Source organism: Podarcis raffonei, chromosome 16, assembly GCF_027172205.1.
Source record: "Podarcis raffonei isolate rPodRaf1 chromosome 16, rPodRaf1.pri, whole genome shotgun sequence".
Classification (NCBI taxonomy): domain Eukaryota; kingdom Metazoa; phylum Chordata; class Lepidosauria; order Squamata; family Lacertidae; genus Podarcis; species Podarcis raffonei.
Genome location: NC_070617.1, coordinates 37,526,094 through 37,543,143, shown reverse-complemented (window position 1 = coordinate 37,543,143; position 17,050 = coordinate 37,526,094). Strand labels below are relative to the sequence as shown.

Sequence of the window (17,050 nt, the reverse complement as noted above, 5' to 3'; positions counted from 1 at the left end):
TTTAGCCGTCTCTGAAATCTTGAGGACCCCTGACTGCCAGAGTAGCTCACTGGGCAGAGCTTAGGAGATCAACTCTGCAACTCAGTCTGCAAAAGTTAGAAAGGTGATTTTTTTTAAAAAAAAATAAAAATAAAAAATGAGACTTCCTGGTGCTCATATATAGTTGTGTTACTGAGGTAGGAGGACCAATGATCTGATCTGGTATAAAGTGGTTTCCAACGTTACTGTGTGGTAGAGCATCTGCTTTGCACACCTGATTGTCCCAGGTCCAATCCCTGGCATCTCTAGGTAGACCCCTGAGATAGACCCCTGCCTGAAATAATAATAATAATAATAATAATAATAATAATAATAATAATTCCAACAGAATATTAAAATACAATAACCTATTAAACATTAGAAGCTCTCCTAAACAGGGCTGCCTTCAGATGTCTTCTAAAAGTCTGGTAGTTGTTTTTCTCTTTGACATCTGGTGGGAGGGTATTCCACAGGGTGGGTGCCACTACCGAGAAGGCCCTCTGCCTTGTTCCCTGTAAATTGGCTTCTTGCAGCGAGAGAGCCGCCAGAAGGCCCTCGGCGCTGGACCTCAGTGTCTGGGTAGAATGATGAGGGTGGAGACACTCCTTCAGGTATACTGGACCGAAGCTGTGTAGGGCTTTAAAGGTCAGCAGCAACACTTTGAATTGTGCTCGGAAACATACTGGGAGCCAGTGTAGGTCTTTCAAGACCAGTGTTATATGGTGTCGGCGGCTGCTCCCAGTCACCAGTCTAGCTGCCACATTCTGGATTAGTTGTAGTTTCCGGGTCACCTTCAAAGGTAGCCCCACATAGAGCGCATTGCAGTAGTCCAATTGGGAGATAGCCAGAGCATGCACCACTCTGGCGAGACAGTCCACAGGCAGGTAGGGTCTCAGCCTGCGTACCAGATGGAGCTGATAAACAGCTGCCCTGGACACAGAATTGACCTGCGCCTCCATGGACAGCTGTGAATCCAGAATGATTCCCTGGAGCGCTGCTAGCAGTCAGTGTAGACAATACTGAACTACATGGACCAGTGGTCTGACTTGGTATAAGCTTCCTCTGTTATGTTTTTCAAAGACAGCACCCTAGTCTTCCTAGAATTATAGAATCATAGAAATGTAGAGTCGGAAGGGATCCCAAAGGCCATCTAGTCCAACCCCCTGCAATGTGCTAATCTCAACTAAAGCATCCATGAGAGATGACCATCCAACCTCTGCTTGAAAAGCTCCAAGGAAGGAGAGTTCACAACCTTCCAAGTGACACCATTCCACCGGTGCTGGATTACCTAATAGCCAGAGCAGGCACCAGCCTATGGGCCCCATGCCTTTTAGGGCCCCATGTGACAACGGATCAAAATAATATTAATTTGATCTTGAAAGACAATTACAAAAATGTATTAGGAGATAATTTGCAAGGGTCCCCCCGAGATTTTGACTGCCTCGGGGCCTCCACGGGGTTTAATCGAACATTGCATTCCACTGTCAGACAGCTCTTACTGTCAGAAAGTTCTTCCTGATGTTTAGTCCAGACCCTTGATCATCTTGGTTGCCCTGCTCTTCACACGTTCCAGATTTTCAATATTTTTATTAAATTGTGGCACTCAGAACTGGACACATTATTCTAGGTATGGTTTGATCAAGGCAGAATAGAGCGGGACTACTATTTCCCTAGATCTGGACACTATGCTTCTTTTGATGCAGTCTAGAATAGCATTAGCTTTTTTGCTGCTGTATCACACTGTTGACTCATCTTAAGCTCATGGTCTACTAAGACCTTGGGATCCTGTTCACATGTACTACTGGCAAGCCAACTGTCTCCCATCTTGTATTGGTGCAGCTAGTTATTCCTGCCTACGTTTAGAACCTGACATTTGTCCCTCTTAAAATTCGTTCTCATAGTTTGAGCCCCGTTCTCCAATGTGTTAAGGCCATTCTGAATTGTGATTCTGTCTTCTGTGGCATTGGCTACCCCTCCCCAGTTTGGTTTCATCTGCAAATTGGATGAGCATCCCCTCAATTCCTTCATCCAAGTTGTTTATAAAACCCTTGAACAACAACAGGCCCTGAAGACAGCCCAGCATCACAAGTTGGGGTGCTGGTTAACTGATTGGTTAGATACCAACTTATTTTGTTCCATTTATATCCTGTCTTTCTTCCATCATGGAATCCAAGATAAAGGGGGTGGGGGTCCTTCCTGGTTGCTTACCCACTGATCAGACCCTGCTGCTGAGTTTTGCCCAGCACAGCTGTATAAGGATCAAAAGTCTGTGCCTTTTATGGGGGCTTGGTCGTCTTTCTCTGTGTGCAAACTGGTACGATCGTGGTTCTTAAATACAGTGGTACCTCTGGATGCGAACGGGATCCGTTCCAGAGCCCTATTTGCATCCTGAAGCGAACGTAACACGCGACTGCGAGTCTGCGTGTGACGTCATTTTGAGCGTCTGCGTATGCGCGAGTGGCGAAACCTGGAGGTAATGCACTCCGTAACTTCTGGGTCGCCACAGAGCGCAACCCGAAATTCTTCACCCCAAAGCTACTTCAACCCGAGGTATGACTGTAAGTTAATAGGATGAGCTACTTAAGCTTTCAATATTTCCTTTGTAAATGAACTTGTAATAGTGTGTTTAGCTGATGATTTTGTGACCTTTTGGGCTGTTTTACTAACATTGCTTAAGTGTGATTGGCAGAGCATTTTCCTGCTTGCTATTGTTCAAGGCCAGAAGAACTAACCAGAATGATTACTGTGTTGTTGTTGTTTTAAAACAACAACAATCCCCCCCCGAAACCTAAAGCCAGAAACTTGATTTGCTAAACTAATCTGTGAAATCTGGCAGCTTCCACTTTCTCTTGGACCTTTCTGGCCCCAGTTTCCTGTCTTATATCTCACACCTACTTCCTCTCACTTGCCTTTCCCAGGTACTTTTCTGGAATCTACTGCCAGCTCTGCACCCCTCTGTCAGCAACTTCTCTGCTAGGTTCCCTGCCCCTTAGCATATCTATTCCCTTGGATCTCTTTCTAGCCCTCACAAAGCTTCCCTTGACTCTAGGGGACTGTGTGAAGTTTTCAACCCAGCCACACTGACAACTTTATCTTTCCTCACAGAAACCAAACTGCAGACATTCTGACAGTTGGATTCCCTTTAAGTTTGGGATTCTGTGTTATTCCCACAGCTCAACCAAGCAGTGTCAGAGATTTCACCACTGGAAATGCAATACAGTATAGCTTGCTGTGACGTAATGTGCTTACAATCATTAGAAAGTCGAGGAGGCAAGGAACCACCCTCGCCAAAGTTGCCCCCATAATCATCCCAAATAGTACTGTTTTTCTTAGGTCATTCCACCATTATGCAGTTTCTCCTGGTGGCTTGTATGATCAGAGATCTCTGAGGAGTCTGGCTTCACAACGTAGTTACTATTTCCCAGAAACCATTTATTTGGCTTAGACAAGGAATTCCAGGCTGGGCTAGGCTGCATCTTATTGTTGGCTACCTTGAGACATTCACCATCTAGTTGGACTACCCAGGAGCTCTTTAATCCATTTACCTCTCAGATCTGCATGCTATAAAAGATAACCCTGCTCTCGCTGTATGTGGAACCAGATGTTGGTGGCAAAGCACTTGCTGTGCATGCAGAAATCCCTGTGCTCGATCCTAAGGTCTCCAAGTAAAAGAACTTCAGCGAGTAAGTGATGAGAGTGTTTTGTCTGAGACCCACTAATACCAATGGGTTAAATAAGGAGCCCTTATTTCTGCTGAGAGCTGCACTCCCTTGAGGGGTAAGCTATTTGGGACTGCATGCTGACCATAGGTGAGTTTGGAGCCAATAGCTGGACAGACCACTTGGAGGGGGCTTTTGAAGTCAGGCCAAGGCTGCTACAATTAAGACAAGGGCTGCATGTTGCCTGCCATGGATTACGTGGACCAGTGGCTTGCCTCCATTACAAGACAGTTCCATATGTTCATTTGGGTTGGAGGAGGAATCTCTTTTAAATGGATTCTGGCAGTTCTGACCTGATCAAGCTTGGCTTCCACCAGCGGCCCTTCACGCTGAGCTCCTGCTTATGCCTGAGCCACATCTACAATGTCATTTTTTTTTACACTAATTATGTGCAAAGTATTCGAAGATTTTTTTTACTTATATATATAATACACATAAAAAGAGCCAAGTCCCATGCTGACTATATTTCTGCAGTATAATTTTATATGCATGTCCACAGATATGTGTTTTATATAGTTTTATGCACTTTTATATAGGTCTGTTTATGTGCTGGTTTCTTTAGGTAACCTGGAATGTTTATAAAAATTGTATAAAATGTGGCTTTCCCATCTCCTTATTTTATTTTAGCAAAGCTGCAAAGAGGAAAAAAAGCTTAATTCTCTTTGAGATTAAGGAGCAAAATGGAAATTAGAAGCAAATCACTCAGGGAAACTTGGCGTCAATATTTTCTGAAAATTCCATTTCTGAACTCCATAAATTTTATTTTATTTATTAACAGGGCCCAAACAGTTTTTATTTTATTTATTAACAGGGCCTGTGTTGGGCGCTTCAAGAAGAGCCAGGCAAGCAGAGATAGCTTGATAAATTGAGTCCTGCCTCATTCGCGTGGAGGTGTAGTTCGAGGTGTTGACTTACCTAACTTTATTAATTTCAATAGGTTTCCTCTGAGCAAAAAATTATTTGTGTACTCTCCCTACTATTAATACTAGGCATGGGTACTGGCTGAGCCTTTACCCCAAAGAGAAATTGCTTGGGTTGAGGAACCAGGCTAACATGCTACATATTGGGCTGGATCAAAACCCACTGGCTCCTTATGATCTCTTGTCCCTGCTTTGCCAACGTCCACAGTACTCCTCTATATGGTGCAGCAGAGAGCAGGCTAGCAGCTGCCTCCTGTGGCCAGTTGACAGATTGACACAGAGAACATGGCACCTGGGTTTGGCACAGTCATAAGTTTTAGGGTGCTTGTGGAAAAATAGCACCCTGCCTCATACCATTGGCCCATCTAGTTTGTTCACTGACTGACAATGTCTCTCCAGAGTTTCAGTAAGGGGTTTCCCAGCCCTGCTGGGAGATTGCCAGGGACTGAACCTGGGACCTTCTGCACGCAGAGCCGACTCTACCACTGAGCGATGGCTCCTGGCTATGAAAGTTTCTCCCTAGGCGCCGGTGCACATAGGCATAAAGTCACGCTGTGGTGACTTAAGACTCGGTGCCAATTATCCGTGGAGACCATTTATGTTTGGAGAATTCAGCGTGCTCAGCATCTGCAAATGTGGCCTAATATTAGCTATGTATCTGCCTTACCTTCTGGGTCTTAAACCTCGGTGAGCGGCAGACGCAAAAAGAAGACGTTAATCCTGAATCCTTCTGGGTGTTGGATTACAGCTCTGCTCCGCTTCTCTGAGCGGGAAGCGCATTTCCGCTAACAATGGCAGAGCTGGCAAGGGACTGCTAATCCAGCCTTGCCTGTTCATTGACTTGCTGAAGAGGGGTGTAAGGGAACAAATGGTTGGCCCGAGTTTAAATTTAGCTTTATTCAAAGAGAGTTAATTATAATCTTCTAGTTAAGTTTCGAGTGATGCCTTCTTATCGTGCACTTATTATGGTGGGGGAAATTAATTTTTTATTCCACCATAAAGGTGAAGGCAATAATCTGAGTTCAGGGAAGGGATTACTTTAATAAGATTTACAAGCGGTATTTTAAAGCAGGAAGGCTTTCTTGCTATCTGAAGGTGGCCATGCTTAAATGCCTACTTGTATGGATGACTGGCCAGCATGAAGAGACCTGTCTGACTCTGTAGATGCCATTGGTGGACACTGAGTGGCTGGTGGGACTTGTCCACATGGGAAGGTAGCCCATCTAGGAGAACTCTGAACCTAAACCTCCGCTGCCTTGCGGCTATACTCATTTGTGAGAAAGGCATCAGGAGTAAACCCCAAGGAAAAATCTGCAGAATATCTTCGAGGAAAATAAGAACTTGATGTTGAAAATCTGGTTTGAATTGGAGATTGAAGAATGGAGAGATCTCCTTATGTGGAGATCTGAAGATCCAAGGATTACAAATCTGATTAAGGTGGAAGTTGGAGCTTTGGGGACATTTGGACTTGAAAGGAGTAAGAAACAAGATTCGGGCTCCACTTTTAAGTATGGAGGTCTGGCTGGAAGAAATATGGATCCCATTTGGCTAGAGCTCCTCCGAGATCTGGTGTTTAATATTAAGGGCTATCAAAAAAACCAGCAGAGAGGAATTGAGAGAGAATTAAGAGCCTCGGATGTGAGATCTCCAGGCTGATAGTAGATCAAGACTGATGGACATTTGTTGGGGATTGAAACCAGGAAAGGGGGGGGTGGAGTTTGGGGATCCAAAGGGTGCATAATTACAATCTGTTTTTGCTTTTATTTTGTTTTGCTATTTGTATGAAAATTGAGGAAGTCGTGGAAGGGAATTTGGGTCGACTTTAGAAAAAAGTTTTAAGAATGAGAATTGATGTATAAATATTGATGTTTATAAGGTAAAATTGGCTTTTTTAAAATGAACTAAACAGAAAAAGGTTAAAAATTGGGGATAAGAACTTGTTGAACTAACAATTTGAATTGGAATATAAGAAGGGGAGGTGTGGGGGAAGTCAGGGAAATATGTTATAGAAAAATAAGGATTGTAAACTTTATGTGTTTTTAACTTTTTTGTTTTTTGTTTGTTTGTTTTTTGTATTAAAGTGGAAAATTTCAATAAATATCTTTTTTAAAAAAAAAGAGAAAGGGAGAAAAAATATTTCTCTGCCTGCTTTCTGCATGCCATGCATGATTTTATACACTTCTATACTTTGGCTGAGACGCGGGTGGCACTGTGGGTTAAACCACAGAGCCTAGGACTTGCCGATCAGAAGGTCGGCGGTTTGAATCCCTGTGACGGGTGAGCTCCCATTGCTCGGTTCCTGCTCCTGCCAACCTAGCAGTTCGGAAGCACCTCAAAGTGCAAGTAGATAAATAGGTACTGCTCCGGCGGGAAGGTAAACGGCGTTTCCGTGAGCTGCTCTGGTTCGCTTAGTCATGTTGGCCACATGACCTGGAAGCTGTATGCCGGCTCCCTTGGCCAATAAAGTGAGATGAGCGCCGCAACCCCAGAGTCGGTCTCGACTGGACCTAATGGTCAGGGGTCCCTTTACCTTATACTTTGGCTAATTAAACAATCTGCAACCTTTTAAACTGTGGGGTGGTGATGGTATTGTTTTTCTTTGTTGTTGTTATGTATTTATGTGTTTTTATATTGTAAGCCGCCCTGCGATCCTCGGATGAAGGGTGGTATAGAAATTTAATAAATGATAAAAATAAGATAATGTCCCTCTCCAAAACAGCCCTTTCCATGCTGTGTTACATATTCTCCCTGCTCTCTTTTCCGCTGCTGGTCTTTTGTTTGATTGCATTTCAAGGGAACCAGCTGATGGCTCTTCATCTTCGCTCTGGATCTCAACGCAAGCGCCATTAGTGCAACAGGTAATTTGCTAGGCGTTGCGTCAGGCTCCCAGAGCTGAATCCACACCTTATTTTTCACCACTTCTACACTCAGATTCATGCCAGTGGTCCTGAATCTTGGAAGGGACAGAAAAGTGGTGGTGAGGAAGTGCTTATCTCTTTCAGGGAAGAATGATGGCTTTTTTAGATGTCCCTGTGGCCTCATGAAAATGCTGCTAAATGCAGATCTTGCATTGAGTTGCAGGGAGACTGGGATCAAGTGCAGCCTATCACTTGAGCTTTATGGCTTGCCATACAAGCTCTCCGGGTAAATTGTGTTCCCCATGACTTATGGAGGGCTGGGCTCTTCCACCTCACACCCTGTGCCCAAAGGTTGCTCTGAATTGCAGTTACTTGGGGGGAAAGAAATGAAACTGGGAGAGGAAGATATGTTTTGTGTACAATATTTTAAATCTGCACTCAAAAGAGGTGAAGTTCCCGAGTAGTGTGAGAAGGCAAAGGCAATGCACAGCACAGCATCAACACTTGCATATTTTTCAGAGGGGGGATGGAATTCTAGCAATATTAGACGCTGCCTTGTCCTGGATAGGACCACCTGTCTATCTAGCTTAGTATTGTCTCTGCTGTGGAGCCTGGCAGTGGATCTCTTGGTCGTGCGTAACCTTTTCTTAGCCCGAGGGCTGAACGTCCTTCTGCATGACCTTCCAGAGGCCACATGCTGGTGGTGGGTGGAGCTAGAAGTAAAAGTGGGTGGGGCAACAAATGCACAATTTGCCTTTGTGTTCCAGGCTGGTTTCTAAACATAAAACAACAACAAACCTATGGTTACGTGAAACATACTCAATAAACACACAGGACATAACTGGGTGTGCTTTTGAATAAATAAGGTATACTGTTCATTGTATCAAATTGAAGATTTCAGTTCATGCATAAGGTCCATACATGTAAAAGTGTCTATTCCAGTTCCTTTCACAGTCTCTAAGACAAGGATTTCCGGAATACTAGCCTTGTTTCACCATCCATGCTTCATCAGTAGTACAGGCTCATATGTAATATTAAAGGATAGTGGATCTAAGATGAAGCCTAGGATGGCGAAACAAGGCTAATATTCTGGAAAACCTTGTCTTAGACTCTGTGAAAGGATTCTGTGGAACTGTAACAACCCTTCATGTGGATTATGGGACAGGTGGAATAGACACTTTTACGTGTATGGACCTTATGCATGAACTGACTAGAGAATGAACTGATCCATTGGGTCTTCTGCTTTTTTCATTGAACTTTATGAGACTTCCGTTGAAATCTTAAATTTGATACAATGAACCTTATTTATTCAAAAGTACAGCCGGTTACGTCCTGTGTGTTTATTGGTTTCTAAACCAGCCACACACCCCTCGCTGTCCTCCATTCAGGGAAGCAAGAGGCATGATGAGAGTTCAAGGACACTTTCCAGACAGGCCCCCAAGGGGCCAGCAAAGCAAGACCAGTGAGGGGTATAGCTTGGGGAGGACTCCAGATGGAGAGGCCTGGCAAGCAAAGACTTCCTTATCGCTCCTCCTCTTTTTAAAAACACTTGGCAATGTCAGGGATTGAACATGGTACACCTGTGTGCAAACAGGTGTTCCACCACTGGGCTACAGTCTGCATGCAGAAAGGTGAACCCTCTTATTCTTCAGCAGAACTTCCACCAAGATTTGAGCAAGGACTGTGGTGTGCCAATTAGCTGTCTGCGTGCCACTGAGGACAGATATTTGTTTATTTGTTTAATTTTATCCAAGGCCTTTGAGGCAGCCTTCAAGCCATGACAGTTATATATAGCCTCCATGTTCAAGTTGCACGCAAGAAATGACCTAGGAGAACCGTTGTCTTTTACATCCCATTCATGGGTTTCTTGGATTGTAGTTGTTTGGACCTTTTTGACTGACCCAGCAGGGCAGAGTCTATGTTTTTGATAATCGGAGGGGACATCTGGATTTGGCCTCTATGGTGGTACAGTCTTATCACACAGTCAAACCACCTCAGATATCATGACTGGAGGGACAATTTTTTTGGGGGGGGGGAGCCAGAAGCCTCCTCTCTTGACATGAATTATTTCACACACAACATAATTTTGAGTGGAGCATGCTTTCTGGCAAGATACCATCTCTTCCTAGTGTGAGGTCTAAGGTGGTAGAGTCCTGTGGGAGGCTTGTCTCACATCAAGGAAAAGATGTGCAAATCAAGCTTCTGTTCTGGGAAGTGAATTCTTAAAGTTTCAGTGAAAGTCAGCTCTTATTTCTTATCTGCACCTTTTAATGAACAGAAGCTGTCAAAACTCTGCTGACCCCATCTCTGTGTGGAAACTGGAATGTGGCTTTATTGTGGAAGGGCCATGGCTTGGTGGTCGAGCATCCGCTTTGCATGCAAGAGGTCCCAGGTTCAACCCCCAGCTTCCCCACATAGGGCTGACAACAGAGCCCTGTCTGGAACCCTGGAGAGTCTCCTTGCATAGTCAATGAAGACAATACTGAGTGGGATTTATCAATAGTCTGATGTGGTATAAGACAACTTTTCTATTTCCTATGTATGTTCTTGGACATTTAAATAATCTTATGTCAGTAGGGCTGCAATGTTTAGTGCAGGCTTCTCAAAAATGATATCTTCCAGATGTTCTTGGACTCCAACTCTCATCAAGCACAAATATAAGATGGGAGACATTTGGCTTGCCAGCATTGCATGTGAAAAGGATCTAGAGCAGGCATAGGCAAACTCTGGCCCTCCAGATGTTTGGGACTACAATCCCCATCATCCCTGACCACTGGTCCTGTTAGCTAGGGATGATGGGAATTGTAGTCCCAAACATCTGGAGGGCCAGAGTTTGTCAATGCCTGATCTACAGGGTTTTAGTAGGCCACAAGCTTAACATGTTTAGCAGTGTGATTCAGCAGCATAAAAGGTAATGCTATTCTAGACTGCATCAACAGACGTCTAGTATGCAGATCAAGGGAAATAATAGGACCACTATTCTGCCTTGGTCAGACCACACCTGGAATACTGTGTTCAGTTCTGGGCACCACAATTTAAGAAGCATGTGGTCAAGCTGGAACGTGTGCAGAGGAGGGTGACCAAGATGCTCAAGGGTCTGAAAACCGAGCCTTAGGAGGAACAGTTGAGGAAACTGGGTATGTTAAGCCTGGAAAAGAGGTGACTGAGATGAGATATGATAGCTATCTTCAAATATCTCAAGGGCTATCCCATGGAAGATGGAGCAAGCTTGTTTTCTCTTACTTTGGAGTGTAGGATTAACATTCCAACTAAAAGTTAAGAAGAACTTTCTGACAGTAATCTGTTCAACAGTGGAATGGTCTCCCTCTGGAGGTTGTGGACTCTCTTTCCTTGGAGGTTTTTAAGCAGAAGTTGGGTGGCCATCTGTCATGGATGCTTTAGCTGTGAATTCTATGATTCTAAGCCCAGCCAGCATGGGCAAAGGTAAGAAATGAAGGGAATTGCAGTCCACCAACATTAGGAGGGCTCCAGTTTGTGGAAAGCTGGTTTAGTAGATGATTTGGTTTTGCATTTTTTTTAAATAACAATATTTTGATCAGCTAAAATGTCTGATCCACTAGACATCAGATAACTGAAGATAATGCAAAGTTGGTGGTTTGCAGACAGCAGTCTCCTTGCTTAGGTCTGTCTTGAATCTCCTTCAGATTAGTGTTTGTGCGGGATGTGAAAGGGGGTGCAGAACTAGCGAAGGGATCTGAGCAACCTAAAGAAGTAAGGAATGCTGAGGTGTGACAAGGGAAGGTTCTGTAGGTATGCAGAGGGCCACAAGGCCAGCTGGCTAGGCCCAGCTGGGCCATCTCCTTCCAGCCGTCTCGCTGCGAAGACCCATCGGCCTCTGGTCCAGTGTAAATCAGCAACCTGGGCTTCAAAGCCAGGGCATACTATTTCAGCAGAGAGAACTGGGCACACAGGATAGGCGTGAGGCTTGTGGAAGCATACTACAACTACAGATTTATTAATCATAAACCAGGACAAAGAAACATGTTGTCCCTCTCTTTGTCTTCTCAGAGACACAGAGAGAAAAGCAAAAGCTATACACACAACAGAAGTTCCCAGCAAGCTGTGCTGGTATGTAAACAGACATGTGACACGCAACAATTCCATGTCTGCTCCTTAAGGTGGAATAGAAATCTCAACAGGTTAAGAGGAAAAGGCTGTAGCAGTGAAGATGGGAGTCAGCTAGAACAAATTTTAGGCTGATTTCCACACCTCAATTATAATATAATAGGGAACCTGCCAGATGTGATAAGCTATTTCATTTCCTAGGTGGCAGACAAAAGCACTTCCTTTTACCTCCTTCTCGCTCTCCTTTGAGTCTTCTCAGCTTTCCTAGGCATCAAGTTCAGCTTCACCTGGTGGAAACTTCCATTTTTCAGATTCTGCTGTGGTGTGTCATTCCTTTTCAAGGGCCTCTATAAATAGCCACCTGGTAATGGAGTCTGCTGAAATGGCCCTCGCGTCTGGCAGAGGGACTTTGCAGGCACATCCAGGTTGCTTTCTGAGATGGCTATTGTAACTAAGATGCATTTGAGCCAGTTGGGAAGGAGATCAGCAAGAAGGCGAAGTACAAGAGAGACCCGTAGCAAAATTTTGTAGCGTGGAGTTCACCATTTCAGCCACTCCATGCCTCCCTCCCTCCCAACAACAGCTCATCTGCACTATACATTTAAAGCAGTATCATGCCAGTTTAAACAGCCATGGCTTCCTCCGAAACGTCTGGGAACTGTAGTTTGTTAAGGGTGCTGAAAGTTGTAGGAGAACACTATTCCCCGCTCCCCCACAAAGCCACAATTCCCAGAATTCCCTGGGAAGAGCGGTTCCCTGGGAAGAGCTTATAAAGGTGTAAAAGTAAAGGGACCCCTGACCATTAGGTCCAGTCATGGCTGACTCTGGGGTTGTGGCGCTCATCTCGCCAAGGGAGCCGGTGTACAGCTTCCGGGTAGTGTGGCCAGCATGACTAAGCCGCTTCTGGCAAACCAGAGCAGTGCACAGAAACGCCGTTTACCTTCCCGCCGGAGCGGTACCTATTTATCTACTTGCACTTTGACATGCTTTTGAACTGCTAGGTTGGCAGGAGCTAGGACCAAAGAACGGGAGCTCACCCCGTCGTGGGGATTTGAACTGCCCACGTTCTGTTCGGCAAGCCCTAGGCTCTGTGGTTTAGACCACAGCACCACTCGCGTCCCTTATAAAGGTGTTGGTGGCCCCTAATATACCCTGGGCTTAAATTATTCAGGGCTTTGCAAATTAATGCACAGATGGGACCCTGGTTTTCACTTTTATTCACAACAGCCAGTCATTCAGCATTTCATGGCACACTCAATCTCCACTGGACCGTTCGTTCTTTCTTGCCTGTCACACTGAAGGGCTGATTCCTAGTAAAGTGTGACCGAACCTCAGGGGCCACATGGGGAACATCCAGAAAGGCTTCCTTAGAGGACCCCGGTGATTGAGGTGGAGCTTAGTCAGGCGGCGCTTAAGGTACGTTGGACCCAAGTTTAGATCGTAGATTGTAGAATTGTAAAGTTGGAAGGGACCAAGGGAGTCAGTGCAGGGGTCTTTTGCCTAATATTGGGCTTGAACGCACAACTCTGAGATTAAGAGTCTCATGCTCTACCAACTGAACTATCCCGGGGGTTAGGGCTTGTGGAGATGGCAGTCCCTGTTTCATATGCAGAATTCATCTGAACTAGCAGTTGAATCTTCTTTCCGTCACTGGTGATGAGTCAACCACCACCACTGCTGCTGAGGGCAGCAGACTAGCTTAGGAGGTGCAGTGAGCTGGCTAATTCAGGGGACTTGGGGAGAATGAGAGGGGGAACTGCTGTAAGGCCCCTAACATCTGCTGCCTGAGGCACCTGCCCCACTCTGCCTATTGTTAGGGGCCAGCCCTTCAAGAAAATGATGTATTTGTTCCCAGAAGTGTAGAAACTGAGGTACAGAGGATAGGTGTGAATAGGCTTTGATCAAAATGCAGAAGGGTTTAATTAAGATGTAGGTAATGTCAAGTGGCTGAAAATAAACAGAACAGCTTTTTATAAAGAGAGAGGATGAGATCGGAGCCAGGATGACAGATCTCATGAGTGATTTGGCACGGGAAGTTGAGGAATGCAGTTTTAATGACATAAAAATGAAAGCCTTTTTGAAAGGGGCCTGCAAATTTCACTTTTTCCTTTTTCACTGCAAAGTCTGCTGGCATTGTCTGAGTCATCCTTGCTAGTAACAGGTGCCATCAAAGTCTTAATTGTTTTGGGGTGGTGTCACAGTATTGCATGTCTGCTCTCCCCAATAATGATGAGTATTAAATTGGTACCTTGAGGTTTTGAGGCAGACAGTACCATGTTTGATCTTAATCTGTTGGTGGGCTTCTGTTGTTTCTCCACAATATGCACTCTCCCTCCCTCCCTCCCTCCATCCATCTAGCTGGCTTCTTAACATTTCTGGTTCAAATCGTCCCGGTTTAGCATCAATTGGTGTTTCACTATCCAAGGCAGATTTTTTACTCCACTGGGAGTTTTGTTTCCTTTGTGTTTAAGAGCTACCATTAACTTTCTCAATAGGAACCTGTGTGTGTGTGTGTGTGTGTGTGTGTGTGTGTGTGTGTTGAATCCTAAGGGGGTGGAGATGTTACAGAAACCTCTCCATGTGCTGAGGAGGCCCCAGGACCATGCAGTCATCTCTTCCCTCCCACCATGCTCCTCTGAGGTTCACTCGTTCAGTGGACATCAGAAAGAAGTCTACTTACATACAGAATCTACCGTATTTTTCGCTCTATAAGACGCACCAGAACACAATACTTTTTGGAGGAGGAAAACAAGAAAAAAAATATTCTGAATCTCAGAAACCAGAACAGCAAGAGGGTTCGCTGCACAGTGAAAGCAGCAATCCCTCGTGCTGTTCTGGCTTCTGGGATAGCTGCGCAGCCTGCATTCGATCCATAAGACGCACACACATTTCCCCTTACTTTTCAGGAGGGAAAAAGTGAGTCTTATAGAGCCAAAAATACGGTATATGTTACCTGGCGCTCCAGGCCTTGACATTTGCTCCTCAAGGCTGCCTAAACCTATATGTGGTTGGGTTGACTTGGTTTAGACCCCACCCTGCCAAGTGTGGGGCAGGTAAGACCTGACTCCCTGCTGAAAGCAGAGTTTGCCGGCGCTACGAATTAGCTGATTGATGGCATACTACCAAACCCTGTGCTTTTGCTTCATGCTGTTTGATTTCAGGCCACAAAAACAAAGGAAAGCAGTTCACCTGCCATCATTGCGATATCAGGGGATTGGCAGGTGAGTGGTTCCACCTTCCTCTCAAAGTTGACCCAAGGAGGGTCAGCAGCAAGATCCAGTTGACCCAAGGAGGGTCAGCTGCCCCTGATATAGAGCCCCAGGGTTACCTCTTCCTTCACAGGAGGCCTGGAGGCTCCTCCTTTCGGGCAGAGATCTGGAGCCCCGCTTTCTATCGGGGCCTTCTGTAAGAGTAACTGCTTTAGGACAAGATCATCTCCAAGAGGACACTCACCCTTCAGAGCCGTACTCTGGTTGGTTCTGGGGTTGGGGGGGTGGGTGGAGAAAGGCAAATGAGTGAGAAATCAACACAGGGCCACCATTTTGACCTATAGGCCTTCATTGAGTCATAAAATGGTATTTGGCCATAAGAAGCAACCTTCCCTGGTGTTCTTTAAAAGCTCTACAATGCATGGCAGATAATTTGCTTTGAACAGGGGCTGAATGGGAACAATGAACAGGGCCTCTAAGTTACATTTCCCACAATTTATTTTCTGTTGCTTGCAGTGGTGGAATGCCGAGGAGGTGTGGTGGACAGCATGCAACGATTCACGAGCTTGCCGGTGTACCTCCCTGTGAGTTACCACATCTCCAACACCGACGTTTCCTTTTTCCTAAAAGAAACCAACCAGGATATCATGAGGAATGCAAGCTTGCAGTCTCGGGTGGAGTCTTTTCTTGTCTACAAAGCCACCAGCTTGCCGGTGTTAAATGTGACATACGGCCCATTTACTGTGGAGCAAACGGTGCCTCCGAACCTCCTGCTGACATCCACTCTGTTCAGTTTTGCCAACGAGGTCGCTTTTAACTGGAAGCTAAGATCACGTGTTATTGACAGCTCCATCTATCCCATTAGGCCCAAAGTCCAGGCTTTGTTCTACATTGCTGGCAGAGACTGGGAAGACTATGAACCATCGGAGATCCTGCCCTGCGTGAGGATGATGGCCTTCCAGGAGGATAGAGTAGCTGTTGGCAGTTGTCGGTTGAAAGGCCAGCTGGGATTGTGCGTTGCAGAGCTGGAGTTCTCGCCAAGCTGGTTCAACTCTGCATTTACATCTCTGCCGCCACCATTGGCCCCAGAGTATCAACCGATGGCGGACTCTTTGGAAGGGATCACTGTGGAGCTTTTCTATTGGGTGTATGCAGAGGAAGGCGAATGCTCTTCAGAGAACCAGAAACTTGAAAGCTTTCATCATCTGGAAGGGCAAGAGGAAGCACAGATGCCTTTGGCATCAATGGAGAGGATTGGCAGTGTTATTCTTTACCCAACGCAAGACCGGCTAAAGAAGTCTTTGCTGAATCTTGACAATAACCTTGTGCTCTCTTTACCACTCAGTCCTGTCAAGGAAGGTGACCTTGTCATGTTTCATGTATCCCTTGCCAGCGGGTCTCTAGCAGATCAGTTTACACTAAGGTAAGTGTTGTGGTTTTTTAAAATGTTTTTCTCCCCTCAAAAGATATGTATGTGCTGTCATAAATCACCAGAGCAGAACCCACTTGGTTTGGCTGGCTCATCCTTTGTATCATCAAACACAGAGCTGGTCAGAAGGTAGGCTGTTGAGCCCTAATTCATTTCTGCAGCAAAATCCAGGTGTATTACATGCTGGATGGAGAAGACTCTGCTTCTGCTGTAGGTTTTTAGCACAGTGTCTTCGTCATCTTCCTGAAAGCTAACTGTGGATGTGTAATGTGTATGCACACAGGGGTCCACATAGATAGACTGTATGCCAAATTCATGGAGGAGAAGACTGCTGAGGGTTACTGACCATGACGGCTGTGATCTGCCTCCACAGTTGGAGGCAGTGATGCTTCTGAATGCTAATTGCTGGAAGACACGGGAGGGGAGAGGGCCACAGTTCTCAGGTCCTACCTTGCAGGTTTCCCACTCACAGGCATCTGTGAGAGCAGGAAGCTTGGTCCAGCAGGCTGTTCAGGCTGTTCTTATGCTCTTGCAGGTTTTGCACCCTAGTTTTAAAGCTTACATGGCTGCCAATTATTTACCGAGCTAACTTCAAGGTGTTGGTTCTGGTGCACAAAGCCCTACACAGCTTGGGACCAAGATGTCTTGAAATGTTGTCTCACCCCTTGTGTATACTGTTGATCACTGCACTCTGCAGAAGAGGGCTTCCTGCAGGTACCAGCTTCTTGGAGGTCTGTCCTTCTGATACAGGAATTGGGCTTTTAAGTGTGGTGGTGCTGGCCATTTGGAAGCCCCTCCCATTGCACATCAG

At 45.5% G+C, this 17,050-nt stretch overlaps 1 protein-coding gene across 2 annotated transcripts in view; it reads left to right on the top strand.

The window, feature by feature from the left end:
- TMEM132B (transmembrane protein 132B) overlaps positions 1-17,050 on the top strand; it is a 363,463-nt gene that overhangs the window by 91,306 nt on the left and 255,107 nt on the right. Inside the window, exon 2 of one of the 2 annotated variants that reach the window (XM_053368114.1) lies at positions 15,327-16,233. The exons of the other annotated variant lie outside the window; for it this stretch is intronic. Within the exon in view, the coding sequence (XP_053224089.1) occupies positions 15,327-16,233 (907 nt within the window). The remainder of the gene's footprint in view (positions 1-15,326; positions 16,234-17,050) is intronic. 2 annotated transcript variants of the gene reach the window in all.